At 45.2% G+C, this 17,884-nt stretch overlaps 1 protein-coding gene across 1 annotated transcript; it reads left to right on the top strand.

The window, feature by feature from the left end:
- The first annotated feature begins 2,873 nt into the window (after positions 1-2,873).
- COQ2 (coenzyme Q2, polyprenyltransferase) lies at positions 2,874-9,905 on the top strand. The gene is given in 8 exon segments (XM_075421246.1): positions 2,874-3,097; positions 3,382-3,548; positions 4,549-4,670; positions 4,904-4,989; positions 5,871-6,004; positions 6,454-6,642; positions 9,382-9,490; positions 9,493-9,905. Coding segments are annotated over 8 exon segments (1,059 nt in total). The 5' UTR covers positions 2,874-2,889; the 3' UTR covers positions 9,537-9,905.
- The last annotated feature ends 7,979 nt before the right edge of the window (positions 9,906-17,884 follow it).

Raw genomic sequence — 17,884 nt, 5'->3', positions numbered from 1 at the left:
AACCAGACAGCCGCTCACTCACCCCTCCCTTCCCCCCCCCCCCCCAGTGAGATGGGGAGGAGAATGGACAAAAAGTAAAACTCGTGGGTTGAGATAAAGACAGTTTAATAATTAGACAACAAAGGAAACAGAAATAATAAAGAATATGCAAAACAAGCGACACACAATACCATGTTCCTCACTGCCCGACAACCAATTGCACAGCCTATCCCTGAGCAGCAACAGTGGAACTCGCGGATTTCACAGAGCTCACCAAACCCACAGAACAGCCAAACTCACGGAAAAGTTCAAACTCCTGGAAACAGGTGTTCCTGCCCTGCGGCCAGCCCCCATTTATATACTGAGCATGATGCCCATGGTATGGATTATTTCCATTGGCCAGCTTGGGCTAGCTGCCTGGCTGCGCTCCCTCCCAGCTCCTGCACACCTGCCGATTAGCCAGACATTGGAAACTGGAGAGAAGTCCTTGATTTCTCAACAACAACTAAACACAGCAGTTTATTATCAATATTCTGCTCACACTAAATCCAAAACACAGCAGCTACTGAGAAGATAATTAACTCTGTCCCAGCCGAAACCAGGACAAAAGCGTATCCAGGTTGGTGTTTCAATTGCAGTTGACCAGCAGCTCAGAAGCCCTCCACACCACTGTTTGACTCAGACACAACACACAGGGTGATGATCGGCACGCAGGAACTACTCAGAGGAGTACAGGGAAGTTTGGGCATGCAGACAGCACCTGCTCTGGCTGCACCTCCCAGTCACATCTCCTCTGAGCCTGGTTCTTTATATGGTGGTGGGAGGTATGATTTACAACTTGCGTAAACGCTTTCAACTTAAAACAGCCCCAGATGACTTCTCTTTACAAAGTGTTGTGTATTAAGATGATAGCTACTGTCAGCTCTGTACAAAGCAGGAGGGAGAGGAGTGTAGGAAACAGCATGCCGGATCCCAGCACACCGAGACAGGTACGGTCAGAACCAGAGGCGAACACCGCCTCACAGGACCTTATCTCTAGGGCTTTTTTTTCCTCCATGAATGTTGTAAACCTTGAGGTCTCGACCTTGAATGTCAAAATATATATAGAGAGAGAGAGACACACACACTTATCTGAGAGCAGGAATGACGATTATGTCTTGGGCATGTTCCAATTTATGTTTGCATTTTTGACTCTGGAGCTTGGATTACTCACCTTGGGTTTACTGTAGATTACTTCCTGGAAGGTGGAGTAGGTTGTGTCACAACACCTTTGTATAGGGAATCATTTAATGTATGTGAAAAGAAGGAAACTGATAATCTCCTTAGAATCACAGGCAATTTGACCATCAACTCGGATTTGAGTCAAACCAGACAGTGGGGTCTTAATAGCTTTTGGTGATATTTCAAAGTCTGAAATGTGCTATTCCCTAGATTTTTTTTTTTTTTTCAGTGAGGGGCCAGCCCACATATAATGAATATAAGTCACAGAATCACAGAATAGTAGGGGTTGGAAGGGACCTCTGTGGGTCATCTAGTCCAACCCTCAAATCTAGTGACAATAAATTTGCTTTTCTGCCTTACTTTCACGAGCTCCTTAAAAATTGTCTGCAGATGGTCCAGGGCTTGCTCACCACACCACACATAAAAAACCCCGCCCACAGTGTCTACACAGGAGCACCCACCCAGTGAAAATCAGCGTACTGGAGCTCCTACGGACACAGCAGGCAGGAAGGCTGTGGGCACACGTTGCCGGGGACTCACTCGCGGCCCTCCAGGATGCACTGTTGGAACACGCCTCGGGCACTTGTCCATGTACCTGAATAAACGATGACGGACCCGTCAGCCTGAAACAGAGCCAAGGTCACATAAAAATACATTGGTCAAACTTAATCAGATTTGAGTGACTGTTTCTTTTATGGTCCTGTGCATATCGTTTTACTGCTGCGGAGTACTGCTCATTAAAACAGAGAATGGAAAAATGTGAAAGTCACTTCTACATCATGTTTTTTTTACTTCCTCCTGGTAGTCAACATTCTGGGAAATTAAAACTTCAGAATGGTTTCCTCTGTTTTTCATCAGTGCGTCCGTTGCTCAAGCTGAAAGAAGTGTGGAACGAGACAGAAGTTACACACTACAGGGACACTGAATTCTCCAAGAAATGTTTCAGCAGCAAATGTGGGGACATTTTTTCACTGGTACCATGCTATGCAAGATGAAGTTTTTATGGTTCTGTCCAAAGCTCCCCTCTCTCCCCAGTTTATGCAATAAAGATGGTTCAAGAACCGAGTGAATGAGAACAGAGATCCGAAGGCCGTTTATGAAATAATAAATTTTTATTAACTACAGTCTGGAAAGCTTTGGGAGACGAGACATATGCTGACACACGAACACGCATGTCTCGACAATACACAGTCACCTACGGGATTTCAACAAACAGGACGAAGACTCTGAAGAAATTCAGCCGTGAAATCAGCACACGTGCTGCCAGCGAGGTGCCGAGGCACACTAACTAACGACCACCGCTTAAACCTGCGCACCCTGTTGTTTCGCCACCGGTCCCGCCCGGGTGCTCTGTCAGCGCTCACTGCCCGGAGCCGACGGCGTGCGCGGCTCCAGCCTCCCTCACACCCCCTGCCAGCAGGCCTGGCTGTCGCCCTCCGCTTCCACACCGCTTCCTGCCGGGCCTACGGGGAAACGCCCGCTCCAGCACCGGGGGGGGGGCTCCGCCCGGCCTGACCCGCAGTTTCGATTCCCGGGAAGCTCCAGTCCACACACGCCCCGGGGACCCGGGCGTGGGGACGCGCAGCCCCGTCCCCGGCTCCCTCGGAGGGGGAGGAGGGGAAGTAGGGGGGCGCTGCGCATGTGCGGCGCAGCGTCACACCGCGTGACACCGCCACACCCGGCGGCAAGATGGCGGCGCTCTTGGCGCGACTCTGTCGGGGCGCGCCCGGCCTCCGCGCCGCCCGCCTGCCCCTCGCTGCCCCCCCGCCGCTGCGCCACCTCTCCGCGCCGCCGGGAGCCCCGCGGCCCCTCAGCTTTTCGGCGGCCGAGCTGGTGCGCGCCGCGCCGGGCCCGCTGCGGCCCTACCTCCGCCTCATGCGGCTGCACCAGCCCGCCGGTGAGCGGGGCGGCGCGCCGCCGTGGCGACGCGGCAACCATGGCGACGCGCGGGGCTGGGGCGGCCGCTGCGGGTCAAGGTGGGCGGGTGCCAGCCCCGAGGGGCGGCCGGGGCGCGGGGGGGAGCCGGGGCCGGCGGCCGTAACTCCCCTCCCTGGCCCCCGCCGCCCTCGCCAGCGGCCCGTTCCTGCCGGGCAGTGCCGTTACTGCGCTACGAGCCGCCGCCCTGCCGCGCCGCGCCTCGCCCCCCGCCTCAGCTCGCCCGCCGGCGTTGTCTCCCCCCAGGGACGTGGCTGCTGTACCTGCCGTGCGCCTGGAGCATCGGCTTGGCGGCCGAGCCGGGCTGCCTGCCGGACTGGCGCACGCTGTCCCTGTTCGGCGTCGGCGCGGTGCTCATGCGCGGAGCCGGCTGCACGGTCAACGACATGTGGGATCGCGACTATGACAGAAAGGTAGAGAAGCCCCCGTGGGCTTGCAGAGACCCAGGGAAGTGAATTGCTGGTTAATTAACCGAGTATGTGTCCGCTGGTCTCCCAGCATCGCCAGCAGTTCCTTGCTGGCATAGCACTCCGGGTTGAGAAATTTTTTATTATTTTTTTTTTATTATTTTCAGGAGCAAGGTTTCCTAAAGTATTGTTAATCTCACCATGAGAACGGCTGTTAAGAGTATCATGCCCAACTCTGAGCTAATCCTCTTCTGTTATGTTGTATTTTTCATCTCCCTTCTGTTCAGAAGAGGGAAATAAGCAAAAGGCAGAGCCTAGTGTCAGATGTTGAAATGTGCCCAGGTGCAGGCTTGGAGGGGAGTATCCTGGCCATGCATCGCTGCTTGTGCTGTTTCCTCTGCTTAGATTGTTCCTCTGGTTTGGGGGTTTGGGTTTCGGTGATGGCAAGAGACAGGGTAATGAGCCAATCTGACGTGAAGTTCTTCTTACAGCATTGTTGTGCTGTTGGGAAGGCAATGAGTCAGTACAGGTTTGGTGGCAGCTTTGGGTGGTTTAGGGTTCGGAGATTATTAACAACTAGAGAAGCCCTGCATCTTTACAATATTTACATGGTAATCACTTTCAAGCGTTTAAGCACAGAAATGCTGCTCGAAATTGGGATAGTTAGCTCACAACTTTTTAAGTCTGATTTTTTTTTTTTCACCGAAGTAGTAAAATTCATATATAAGATGTCTGCAGTGTTTCTAATCAGCCACATTGCACACAAGTGGCACTTTATTTCTGCTCTAGTTTTTAAAGCCTGCATGCTTCTATTATAAGCGCTGCTGCTGAGGAATGCAGCTCATGTCCGTGATGATACGCTAGGTTTGCGTCATTGAAGGAACCCCGTCTCATACATTCTGTGCCCTATTTCTGTTTATTTTTCCGCATATATGCCAATTGGTGTGACTTTTAAGACATGTTGGAATGTGTTACGTTGGGTTAATACTATTATTTCCATTTTTAGGTTGCAAGGACAGCAAGTAGGCCCCTGGCAGCTGGAGATATCTCCACTTTTCAGTCCTTCGTTTTTCTTGGGGGACAGCTTAGTTTGGCACTTTGTGTGCTTCTGTGTCTGAATTACTATAGGTAATGTATAAGTTATCTTTTGTTTTTTGAAATTTGATTCCGGGTCTGGAGTCACGGTGTTACTGAGATTTTCAGTAGAAAAGGTGTTGGGGGCAGAGGGAGGAGGTTATTAGTCATGGAATTGTATCTGAAGGTAAAAGAATTAGTTCAGTACTGTGTACAGCTCCTGTAATGCTGCACCATATCTTGTGATCTAGACTGGCAAACAATAAACGTCTTGGTACCTTTTACAGTATTGTTCTGGGAGCAGCCTCTTTGTCTCTTGTGGTCACCTACCCTCTGATGAAGAGAATAACATATTGGCCACAGTTAGTTCTAGGTGAGCTGGAAATATTTTTAATATTTTTGTCTTCAGATGTAGTTTTTGGGGTGTTTTACAAATTAGTAATTGAACTTCAGCGATCTGATTTTTTTATAACTTTGTATTAAAATAAAAATACCTTATAGACAAAGTTCTGTTGTGCCAGAAGCTTCTTAAACAATTTGTAACACGTAGAAGAGTTGATATTTGGGTTTGGGGTTTTTTTTGTTAAAAATCAGTTCCTTATTTTGATGGAGTGAAGGGAGGGAGAAAATAAGTATTTGTCATTTGAGAATCAGCTTTAGGGTTATCTCGAAACATTTCTTAAACATGTAGTTGTCCTGCATTTCAGTCTTCAGCCTCTAAACTCCTGCAGAAACTGATGGTGCTTGTATTTCAGGTTGAGCAAACATATCTTTGTATTTTGGCCTTCGCATTCCAGCTGCCTTCAACTTTTTCAGCCAAAATTGTCATTTTCAGCCTTGGAGCACCATAGTTGGCTGCTGTGCACTCTTTTGCAGTCAGTTACACTGACATCTTTTGTTACACTGGCATCTAAGCATTTTAACTTCAGAGTTAAAATTTGAGTTGTTTGAGTACACTGGAATAGTTCTGTGCAAGTGCTTCCCTATGCTAATGAAATCAAGTTTTAGTTGGGGAAACATACAGGGCTACACGTATTTCTCCTTGTATGTCCAGAGTATTTAAGGTCAAATTACTTGTATTTATTACATGCCTGAAATTAAGTGGTAGAAAAACAGAGACGGCAATATTGTACAAAAAGCTGCTGATATGATATACACTTAAACAAGTAATTTTTAGTTCTGTACATGTAATTTAGATTGCTCCTGGCAACCTTGTAACTTTTTTCTGTTTTTTTACTGTCTTTATGTTTTTAGGACTTACATTTAACTGGGGAGCCCTTCTTGGCTGGTCTGCCATCAGAGGGTCATGTGAGTGGTCTGTGTGTTTGCCCTTGTACTTAGCTGGAGTAATGTGGACGCTGGTATACGATACCATTTACGCACATCAGGTAGAGTAACAGCAGGAAATTTTAGATATCTGTATATGTTTGTGTGTTTAATTTACAACTTTGTTGTCAAACAGCAGTACTAACCTGTTGCAGTTCTTCACCCTCAGCTGAGCTAAAACAGCACCAAAGAAAGCCCAACCCTTGCACTTTTTATTGCTGTTTGCAAATGTTTTCCGTGTCAGGTGGGAAGCTGAAAGTGTAATGCAGTTTGTGTGCTTATGCATTTGCACTGTGTCAATAACTTTGACATTGGTATTAGCTCTTGGCTGCTAAAGCAAGTCTAAGGAAAAGCCTTTTAATTTAAGTTTTAATGTAGGGACCTACGAATGCACTTAAACTGGGTTCCTAACAAGAAGTATTGAAAACTTAAGCAAGCCATCCCTTCTTATTTTCCTTATGAAGTGGCAGTTGGATTGTGGATTTTTTGCTAATTCATCCTTTCATTCTAGGATAAGAGGGACGACATCGTTATCGGTGTGAAGTCAACAGCACTGCAGTTCAAGGAGGATACGAAGCAGTGGCTCAGTGGCTTCAGCCTTGTAATGCTCCTGAGTTTGTGCATGACAGGAATGAATTGTAACCAGACGTTCCCATATTACTCAGCTGTGGCTGCCATAGGGGCTCACCTAGCGCACCAGGTTTGATGGATTTATTTATACTTTTTTCATGTGGAGATTCTTGATAAGACATCAGAGTGCTTTTCAACCCCGATCAATTCGCCAACTACTGAGAAAAACCCCAATTCCTGTAAAGGGAACTGAAGTCTTCAGAAAGTAAGCTTGCTCAAGAGAAGCAAGAGTACCTTTTAAAGACCTTTTGTTTGAAGAGACCTCCAGTGGTCCGCAGACTGCAGAGCGCTAGTTTTCAGTCTGTTCCTAAGCAAAAGAACTGCCTCGTGTTAAGCTGTGATCTCAAGGGAATGATTTTCTTCTCGCTTCTAGTAGCAGATGCAGCTACATCTACCTCAATATCCTGCAAGATGATGCAGTTTTTACTGTTCTGATATGTAGCTCTTCCTATGTCTGTTGCATATGATCTGAGACTGCAAATGATGTATATAATGATCATTCACTTACTTTAAAAGATCATATGGTATACAACATCAAGGACACATGCAGGCTTTATTTTTTTTGTTTTTTTATGACATGTTTTATTATGACATGCTATACAGTAGCTATATGAAAATGAATGTTGCATGTTCTGTCTCTCAGAGATGGTCAATCTTATATCTCATTATTCAGTACGGTGATCTGGAGGTTCAGTCTGGGATCTGACAGTATAACAAAATTGTCTGTGGCTTCTTCACTACCACCTGTAGCAGATGTTAATATTATACTTTTATGGTAATTGACAGTTCTAATTCACAGTTCTCTTTATAGCAGAGAACAATCCAGTTCAGTCTTGTATTAGTTTAGAAATTTTAATGACTAACAGAAAGACATTAGCTTTGTGAGTAAAGGAAGCAGATGGGATCTTGTTACCCTGTTCTTTCTGAATCCTAACAACTGTGTTGCCCATTCTTGCAGTGACGAGCCAGTCTATATGAAAATTAATTTCTGGTCTCGATAGGTGAGTGATAGCAAAGAGGTTTGTGTGTTGCAAGTAGTAAAACCATTGATGATCTGAGAAGTCTGTGGTTCCCATGAAACTTGTTAAAGCACATTAGACTTATGCTACAACTTTAATGAGGGGAGCTCATGCAGGTGATGGATATTAAACATGCCTCTGAGTAAGAGAAAACTTGTGTATTTTGGTACTTGTCAGCCACTGCTTTTCGTAGCAATTGTGCTTGGAAATCTATGAGGGAAAGAGTACTGCATTCCACTGCATAATCGTCTACAGTTTGAATTGTCAGAGAATTCTTACGTTGTAGTTTTGGCACAAATAGAAATTGCTTTCCTGCAGAGAGGGCTTTTATAAGTGAGAATGCAGACCGATTTAATGTAAGTGGTGAAGAGTGCACAACAGTAGCATAGATTGCCAAATTCACAAGAGCAGCATTGTTCTGTGTATCACAGGGTAGCTTCTTTTTGAGTGAATATTTTAGTATTAGTTCTGCCTAAACATTCTCATGCTTATCTTCTTGTTCAAGATTTCTGAACATGTGCTTAACTGAGTTTAGAAAGCTGAGTAAGCCGCATGAGGGGTACGTTTTCCTTGGTTCATTGAATGTGTGCCTGAGACAGGAGTTTGGGTCATGAAGATGTCAAACTTCTGTCCCACTCAAGAAGTTCACCGATAGAAAAACAACATCTTTTTATTTGCTTTGCATTTCTGAAGGTATATCTCATGGCTTGGCTGCTTTTGGGTTTTATTTGTCAGTTCAGTGTTTTCAGTTCCTTGTGCTGGAGGGACTGGCAGGTTTTTAAGGGTGTGGATAACACCATGTCTTAGAAATTTGTGAACAACGTTTCAGATTATTTGGTCAGAACTCAGCCCTGGCCTCTGTACAACTGCAGATGGCAGAGGAACTGGTTTCCCAGGGAAGGTTTCACTTCTTTTAGTCGGATGTGTTCTGTTTTGACTTCTTCAGACGCTGAATAGCAAGGTTTGAGATTTTTTGGGGGGTACTTTTCTATTAATCCTTTCACTTGTTTTGCTTAATATTTCCTCTTGTCATCCTTCTCAAGACTTTTGCACCAAGTTTTGTTTCCGGAAATATTTTTCAGTAACTTTGCTCTTGCTGCACTATGTGGGTTTTTTTCACCTTTAGTTGTGACTCACTCACAGCAGACAGCTGCCAAGCTGGGCAAGCCTTGCTTCTAGCTCTTGTTGCAGGTGTCGCGGTTCTGTTCTGCAAGAGAATTGAACGGACATGGCTAGGAGTGACTGGAGTAAACCAGCCCTGTGTGAGTAGGCAGGGCCGGGCACCTTCCTGTGCCGTTCCAGTTAGCCTGGTTCACTGCTGGGTCTCCAGTGCCTTGTCTCTACTGAAACACGCAGCAACACCTTGCAGCAGAGATTTAAAGGTGCAGGCAGGTTTGAGGGCTTTTCCTTTTATTCAAAGTTCCCATTAAAGAATTAGGTGGCTGCCTCCTGAGGAAAATCTCAGAAAGACTTATTTACATGCACAGATACTTTTTCATTTTTACATATCAAACCAAACGCACCCAATATCCAGGCTGTTTATATGGTCCTTCATTGGGAGGATCCGGGAATCATGTTCATATGTGATCCTTGACTTTTCTGCTGTATGTTGAATAAATCTGCCAGTTACGCAGAGTCCTTTGTAAGCGCAGAGTATTCCTGTTTATTGTGGAAGTAAGGGTAGACTTTAGAATTTGAGATTCAGTTTTTGAAGTGTCTTTTTCTGATGTATCAAATATTTATGCGTCTGTAGAATAATAATGCTAGAATGTTATACCATGCTTTTGCAGATTTACACGTTGGACATAGACAAACCTGAAGACTGTTGGAAGAAATTTGCTTCAAATCGTACTGTAGGAGTTATGCTCTTCACAGGGATTGTGCTTGGAAATCTGTGCAAATGAATAGACTCAAAAACGTAGAAGAGCCTTTAGGAAACAGGTAGTTGAAATTACTGTAAATACTGATACTTTAGCTAAAATGTAAGTACTGTAAGAAGGAAAACACTTTTAACATTACTGTAGCTGCTTTGTACTGTTTATTTATAAAAGCTGGTGAAAACATGCTTGTTTCTAAAAATATGCAAATGAGATTATCCTACAATGTAAGTTTTGATTATCCTTTAAATGACTTCAGCCTCCATAGAAGCTTCAACATGTGAAGCTGCTCTGCTGGTCCTGTGTAGTATAAACAAATTTCTGTTAAGCTCTCAAGACTATGACCCCAAGATTTTATACGAAACAGATATCTCTTAGTGACAGCACGTGGGAAAATGCAAAGTGATTTCAGGATGTAAATAAAATCTGGCTGTATATGTTTGGTGTTCTGATTTATTACATGAATATTTTTTTCAGTTTGAGTTGGAGTTTGTTGTGTGAAGGAATTGCAGTAACAATTTTTATCCTGAGATGTCTAGAAGCAGTTGGGACTCTGTGATTGTGTGAGGTCCAAAATTAGAAGTCAGCGGGGAAGTATTTAAAATTACCTTTTGCTCTTGCTGTGTGTTCGTTGGCAGTGGTTCCTTTTCACGTGAAAAGAACAGGCTTCTGCAAAGTTGCCTGCACAGAGTGAGCTGAGCTCGTTTGGCAAGAACAATTTGAACACAGACTGCTGACATAAAAAAAACAAGGGCAGCTCAGAGCTGTTGCCAAGTGTGCATGACTGGTGGTTGACCCTGAGCTATAAATTCATCCTGCAAAGTGGTGCTTATTTTTTTATTTTTATTTTTTAAATCTGTTTTGACTTATGCCCACTGTTTTTATTTGTAGTCTTACAAGAAGAACTTGTTTCTAGGAGGGCCCCTGTAAAGAATAAAAATAGCAACTGCAGGCTAACAATTATATTGCTCCAAACCATTCATGTTTTCAGCTGGTTTATTGTCTCTCAGTTACATGATTTGCATAGTAGTTAACCTTTTCTTTGACGTATGGTGCGAAAGAGCTTATTTGGTGTGTTCTGGAATTCATTTCTGTGGAAGGAGGAGAGGACACGCCTGTTCTAGGAAAATGATATGGTGGAGTTTATCTCGATTTACATACTGGTAGGTAATGTAAGCGCACTTTTCTCCACAGGTGGCTTTGCGTATGCCTGCTGCGGGGGTGTGGTTCAGTGATGCGGCGCGTTTGGTTGCCAAACTCGTTATGGTATCCCAACAACCTTTCCTGATGTCCACTCTGCTCCTTGAGTGGTTGGGCACAACTGCCCATGCAGTCGCGCCAAAAATAAGGTTGTGTACTGCTCTAGATCTGAAGATGGATATCATACTTTAAGGTTATTTAAACCAATGTGTCTGAGAGACATTGCAGTCCAGAGCTGTGCGTTCAAGGCTTGCTAACTAGTTTTGCATTACTGATGATGGCGAACAGGTGAAGAAGTCCCTGTTCCAGGGAAGTGAGAAAGCATGTAGTGAGTCAATGGCTTTGGTCACAGAAGATTCTTTTAGGGGCTGGAACAGACTTCTGTGGGTTCTGAACACTTCTTTTTAATGTACACCTTGTAAAGTTGTTTTTTTTCTTTTATTATTTAAACAAGTAATGTCGAATATATTTTGAGCAAATTCGAGTAGGTTTTTCAGCCTGACTGCATGTAAGATTGCCATGGTTTAACCCCAGCCAGCAGCTAACCATCAGACAGCTCACTCCCCACCTCCACCCCATGGGAGAGGGAGGTGGGTGGGAAAAAGTAAAAACTTGTAGATTGAGATAAAGGCAGTTTAACAGTAAAGCAAAGGAAGAGATAATAATAATAATAATAGTAACAATAATATGTATACAAAACAAGTGATGCACAAATGCAGTTGCTCACCACCTGATGAATGATACCCAGCCTGTCCCCAAGCAACAATTGCTGCTCCCAGGCCAACTCCCCCAGCTTGTATACTGAGCATGACATATGGTATGGAATATCCCTTTGGCCAGTTGAGGCCAGCTGTCCCAGCTGTGTCCCCTCCCAGCTTCCCGTGCACCTGGCAGGCCAAGCCAGTGTGAGCCAGCTAAAAAAATCTTTGATTGCCTCATAACAACTGAAAACATCAGTACGTTATCAACATTATTTTCATTCCACATCCAAAACACAGCACTATGCCAGCTACAAGAAAGAAAATTAACTCTATCCCAGCTGAAACCAGGACAAAGATAGAAATATGTGAAAATGTCAGGAAGCGTTAACTGCTTTTAGTGCCTCCTTGGTCCCTACACAGAAATTGTTCTTAGATAGGGTTTGTAGTTTTGGGGTGGAGAAGTATTAAGCTGAAAAAAAGCAGTTTATAAATGAATAAGTTTCTGAACAATTGTGTGATAAAGTTGCACTTTGTAGAGTGCAAATTGGATAAATCCAACTTCCTGTTGAACTTTGGTTATAAGGCATTTACTGGTAATAAAAGAGTCCTGTGGTGTAATTAGTTTGGATCAGTTTCTTAATACTTGTGGTGTTACCTTAGAGAGGTTGTGGCAAAAGTTACTCATTTGTCCTTAACACATTAAAGTGTCTTTAAGCATCTTAGATTTGGGAAGAGGTCACATTTTGTAGTGGCTTTGAACCTACTGGTGTCCTTTGATGATGACTTGTCACAAGCAAGTGTTTGTCTTGTAATGAGAGGAAGAAGAAGGTGTAGCTAAAAACAGTAAAACATTCAAGTTTCAAAACAGTCCTCGTGTCCTAAACTTGAAAATCATTGCATGTTTTCTGTGGGGATTTTCTAAATTCAACTCAAAATGCGCTTTACAAAGATAAGCCATAGCTGTATTTTAGGTTCATTGAAGAAAAGAAAGGTTTAGGTTCTAGGCTGTAATACTGTGTTATTTGTGTGAGCATTATATGATTAATACACAGAAATAAGAAATAACTTTTTAAGTGCAGAAGAGACAAAGGCTGAACTACTTCCTTGCTAAAACCCTGTTTGTATCTGCTGGCAGGTATATGTGCATATCTTCTGTTCCCCTTCCATTCTCAAGCTATTCCATTCCAAATCTTCACAAAGACACTCTCCGCTGTATTTAGATACAGTCTGTTAAAAAAATTCTCAGATACACCTATCTCTAAGCAGCAGCTTCATTATTAGCTAGTGTGCTTTTGCACAAACAGTGTCCTCTGGAAGTTTCTCCTCCAGTGTCAAATGTTGCCTTTCTCCTCCCATCCGTTTCCAAATGTTCCTGCGCAGGACATTGAGATAAGAAATCCTTTTAGAGGCAGCAGGAAGGTCAAATGTGCCTTGCTAAGGCAATCGTGAAATGCTGACAGTTGCTTAGCGAAACAGAAAGCTCTGTAACCAACACAAACACTTGCATTTGTGTGTTCTCATTGTACTTTGTAGAAAGCTGTAGCAGAGCAACACCAGTTCTTTGTCCAGGAGTAGCTGTACCTGCATAGGGGTGCTAGTTCCTGCAGGGGTACAGGGAGAGGTTGCCTAGGCATCAGCAGCCCTTCATGATGGGGCTGGATCTTTGGTTCAGAAGCCGGCTTGGGACAGTGGCACATGGCAGCTTGCACGTTCACCTTTGCCAGGGGGAGCATTTCTTGGTAAATACAGTATCATTAATGCAAGGGGGTCAGATTTTTCCCTCCCTCTGATTTCAAGAAAGTATGCGCCACAGGCATCTAGCTCAGGAGCTGTGGTGTGCAAACAGCACGGGCTGGAGGACACGGGCAGCCAACGGTGGCTGGAAGACAGTCTGGCCACAGGGGATCACCAGGTCAGTAGGTCAGGCGTAGCACCAGCCACTGGTAGTATAATGTGGGAATGAAAAGGTGGCTCGACTCAAAGTCAGCAAGGTGTGTCAGTATGTGGAAGGATCGGACCATCCTGTGGGCTGAAGTCACTAAAATGCCAGCTGAAAATTACGGTAACCCATCACCTGTACCAGCATGGCATTGTGGTTAGCTAGTACTCGGGGAAGACCCTGAAAGCACTGCCGGTGTGAGGAAGGACTGGTGTGGTAAACAGAAGCAGGAGAATATTTTGTGGGCATTTCTTTGTTTTTAACGTTTGGCAAAAGCAGGGAAAGGGCCATTAATTTGTTTCTAAACACATCGCAGTGCAAATACCAGGAGAGAAGATCCGTTTAAGCTTCAAAATGAAGCTGTCAAAAAAAGGTTGATGTTAATGATCCATGGATAATGCGAAGTTCCGACACTAGCTTGAAGGCTCCTGGCATCCTGGAGAGGTGAGTTTCCTGCGGTACCTCCCTGTGGTTTGTGACAAAGGCAAAAGGCCAGAGCAAATTTTAACAGAATGTGTGCTAGATACAGTACCAGAATTACAAAGGAGATGCAAAAATCTCCTTGGTTTCACAACACTCTTCTTTTCCTGCATGGTGGTGGTTAAAAAACACCACCCCTACCCCAGCCAGGCAGCTGTACGCGTGTGGTTTTGTCTGCTCTAAGCAGGAAGAGGTCTAACACAATTAAAAAACCAAAACAAAACCAACAACAAAAACCAGTATTCAAAGGCCAAGTTCAAAACTTTTTAAAATACAGCTTTAATTTCTGGAAGAGTGAGCAGAAATCCCTGCCCTGATGAAAAAAAAAACCCAAAACCAAACACCCACCCCCCCCGAATGTTTGTTTACACCAGCAGAACACAATTCCTCCAAATTGCAGAGCTTCCTGGCTATGACAGGTAGAGTAGCAAGGAGAAGTATCTAATTTACAATATGTTGCTTCAGCTGTGTGAAGAACAGAACCAAGCCTATAACAAGCTGTGAGGGCGGGGGTGGGGAAAAGCAACTGCATGCCTATTCCACAGTACCCTGGGTTTTTTTCCTGGACTGCCTTAAAGTATTGTTCAGCTCTCAATGAAAAGTATACTGAAGGGAGATAAGATTGCCTGCCAGTGTAACTTGGAGATAACAGCACATGCATAGCAAGAGGGGACTGTTTTGAGGAGAAATTTCAACAGTGTGAAGTGGTTGCTTAGTACAAAGATTGTGTGCGTTTTGTGTTGGCTGTCATGCTGTAGCATGGCCAAGTATTTGTCAGACACATTTTCCAGCTTTATCAGAGCTTATTTCCCCCAAAATGCTGTCATGCTGTTAACCGCTTATTCAGAAAATACATGAACGAAAATAAAAGTACTTCAGAGAACAATGAAGGACAGCACAGACTTTATGTACACCACAGTGTGTCTTTTGGCAATACCTGCACTGCTATTGTGCTTTACTTAAGCATTGGCTGGAAGGCACCTTGAAGAATTTATATATTTGGCGTTGGCATGATGCTTTTTTTCCCTCCCCACTTCCGCGTGCGTGACACCACACAGTGGACACAGTAATGCTTCCAGAGCCAGACTGGAATAGCAGCCAGGCTGCTGAGGTTCTCCTGGTTCCCACTGCCGTGTGAGGGCGGGGATGGGTACAGGAGAACCCACACTCGCACCCTCTGGTAGCTCTTCTGCTTGTGCGTGGGTGCGAGTTGGTGAATTTGTGAGTTAGGGAATCAATGAAGTAGCAGATTACAAAATTAACAAATTGGACTAGTCTGCTGCAAAAGGGGTTGATCTGAGTGTTGATCTTTGCCTTAGTTGTTTTTTACCTTATGAGCTCCTGCGATGAAGTTTGCTTCCCAGAGGGCATTGTCCTGCAAGTCTGAGTGACCCAGAGGAAAAGTGGCACAACTGAAAGGATGGTAAGAAATAATAGACAACGAGCAGGGGAAGCAGAAGCTCAGCCAGGCTGCATGAAGCATCTTGTGACAAACCTTTCCCTAAGCCGGCATGTGACCACAAGCAGATGTGAAACCATTTCTACCACTACTTTCCTTCGGGTGTGACGTGCTGTCGCCATGTGCTGTTGCAAAGCAGATGATACCCTTGGCTCCAGCCGGGAGCTCCCTGCTGTGCCCTGCACCTCGTGTCTGGGTGTCTGCAGCACGAGGGGTCTGAGCAGCTTGCCTAGGTGGCAATGGATCCTCCCAGTTGTAACCCCAGTCCCATTTTCTGTCTGATCAGCCAGCCGAGCAGACCTGCTCCACCGTGTGCAGCATCCCTGGCACTGGAGGGGCGAGGGATGTGCAGGTGTGGGCAGAGAACAGCGCTCTCCTCGTACCAGCTGCAGTCCCTTTGGTTTCAGTGAGATGTGAACCTGACCCTTACCTGCATTTCTAAGTACTGTGAAAACTTCCCCTAGCACTTGCTCCACTCCTTTCTCATCCAGCTTTTGTAGTCACAGGGATTTTCATTTCGCCTGAGCCATTCCAAGTGGTGGGAAGGAGGCAGGGTTTGGGGGAGAGGTGCTCTTCCATTGAACCAGCTGAGACATTTGGAAAAAAGCAAAGTTTCAGATGAAGAAGGCCTTCTCCATGTCTGAAACAAAACCATGCTGAAACCCTGAGGTTGGCACTCTGCCTCTTGCAAGGGCTGGTGGGACCAGAGCTTTGGAGAGAGGCCCTCAGGCACCCTCCTCCACCAGACAGCCCCCCAGACCTGCACACCAGTGGGCTTACGGCAGGCCCTCTGTCAACGAGCCCACTACTCGCCACTCAAGACACCAGGGTTTGTGTCACAAGGAGCACGAGGCAGCGTGCTGGGGAAGGTGGCTTTGCTGATTTGTGGTAGTGTTTTACGTAGAATGATGGAGTTGTTTCAAATGGTACGGAGAACAGGTGGGAGTATTTGCATGTGGATGGCATCAGCATAAAATGGAATAAACTAGTTTCTGGTTGCCACTTCTCTGTAAAATGCAATGGTAAACTATGTAATTTGTACTTTGTTCTTTGTAGAGAAAGCAAAAATGTGTTCAGGGAGGGGTTTTTTTGATCTGTACTCCTGCATCTTTATCAAAATTGCATTTACTGTAATACAAGTTAAATTGACGAATATTAATTTCAACTGATTTTTTCTATTGTCTGCTTAGAAATAATCTTTTATTCTTACTACATGGAAAAAGGCGTTAAAGGTTTGGTTCTGTTAGCATGTTCCCTTTCTTCTTAGCTATTGAGATGTTTTGTTCTTTGTTGCCTTGCTGTGGCTGAGAGAGGGGTGCTTTGCAGCAACTGCCTGTCTTCCTGCAGTGCCACTTTGCAGACCTGGAGAAGCCACACGTGAAGGGGACCGTGGCCGCCAGCCATCGGCAGAGCCCCGGTCAGGGCATAGGGTGAGCTCTGGCCAGAAGCCATGGCGGGGGCTCCGGGATGGTGCTGGGCGAGGGGGATGCTCTTGCTGCGAGTGAGTTTCAGGAGCTCGTGTTTTGATTTTGCTGGTGAGATTTTTGCAGGGTTTTTTGTGCGACTTAAACACCGGGTAGAGGGAATGAGCTAAGGCAGATGTTTGTGGTGGTGTTTTCTCGGTTGGCATAGGGCCGTTACACTTTGATGCACCACGATTGAAGCTAGAAGTGGTCTGCTTTTCTGCAGAAGAAAAGCACTTGCAGGGCTTGGTTGCTCAACCAGTCAGCATCACCCCAGCTCTGAATAGAGGACATACTGTTAAAATCCTTAAAATGTTGCAATTAGCTATTTTTTAATCTGTCATCTCTGATACTGACTGTGCACTTCAGCTTCCTGTTTCCCTCCCTGCCCAGCAGACATCTAGGCTGGGGGCCTCCTCTAGCCAGGCAATGGGACGTCAGGTGTCTCGCCTTCTAGAACGCATCTGCTGAACTGCAACTTTTTGCAGACCTCAATTCCCGCAACCTCTTGCAATGTTTTTGAAAAAGTGTATGATCCAGCCAAGGGCCAGCCAGGCAGCCCCGACACAGAGCAGGGACAGCTGCAGTTAAACTTTGGAGCTGTTGGAAGCCAAGGAGAGTACTTCAGGGCACAGCTCACTCTTATCTCAGCAGTGCCATTGGTAAAACGCGATGCTTAATGCACCATAAATCCTGGCCTGTTCGCAAAGCTGGTAAGCTGCAGTTTAACCCAAACTTCCCCTTCCCCTGTTCTTGTCAATGGCGAGAGAGAAGAGGAACACACCATCAGCACTTCACCTGGGATGCTTTCAACTTGTGATGTTCTGGGCAAGCAGCTGCTCAGACCCACTCTGTGCTCTCTGCACACTCTGTGCATCACGCTAGGAACCCAAAACCGCTATCCTGGTGTCACAGCTTCGCTATGAAATGTGGAAGTGCATCCAAAACTGTCAGTGACTCGCACAGGGCATAAGCAGTTAAACAGTTGGGGTGTGTTAGCAGAGAAATGGTAAATATCAGTATCTCACAGAGGGAAATGGATGCATGTATGGTAAGGACTCAGTTAATTTTACAGTAGCTGGGCTACATGACGTGTGACAAGCACTTAGGGAATCAGCCTATTTTTTATAGAAAACCTCCACATGGGGTATAATTACCAATTCAGAAATGAACA

The sequence above is a fragment of the Opisthocomus hoazin genome, chromosome 5 (assembly GCF_030867145.1).
Source record: "Opisthocomus hoazin isolate bOpiHoa1 chromosome 5, bOpiHoa1.hap1, whole genome shotgun sequence".
Taxonomy (NCBI): domain Eukaryota; kingdom Metazoa; phylum Chordata; class Aves; order Opisthocomiformes; family Opisthocomidae; genus Opisthocomus; species Opisthocomus hoazin.
Note: the sequence above shows the minus strand (reverse complement) of the source record. Positions and strands in the feature narration are given on the sequence as shown.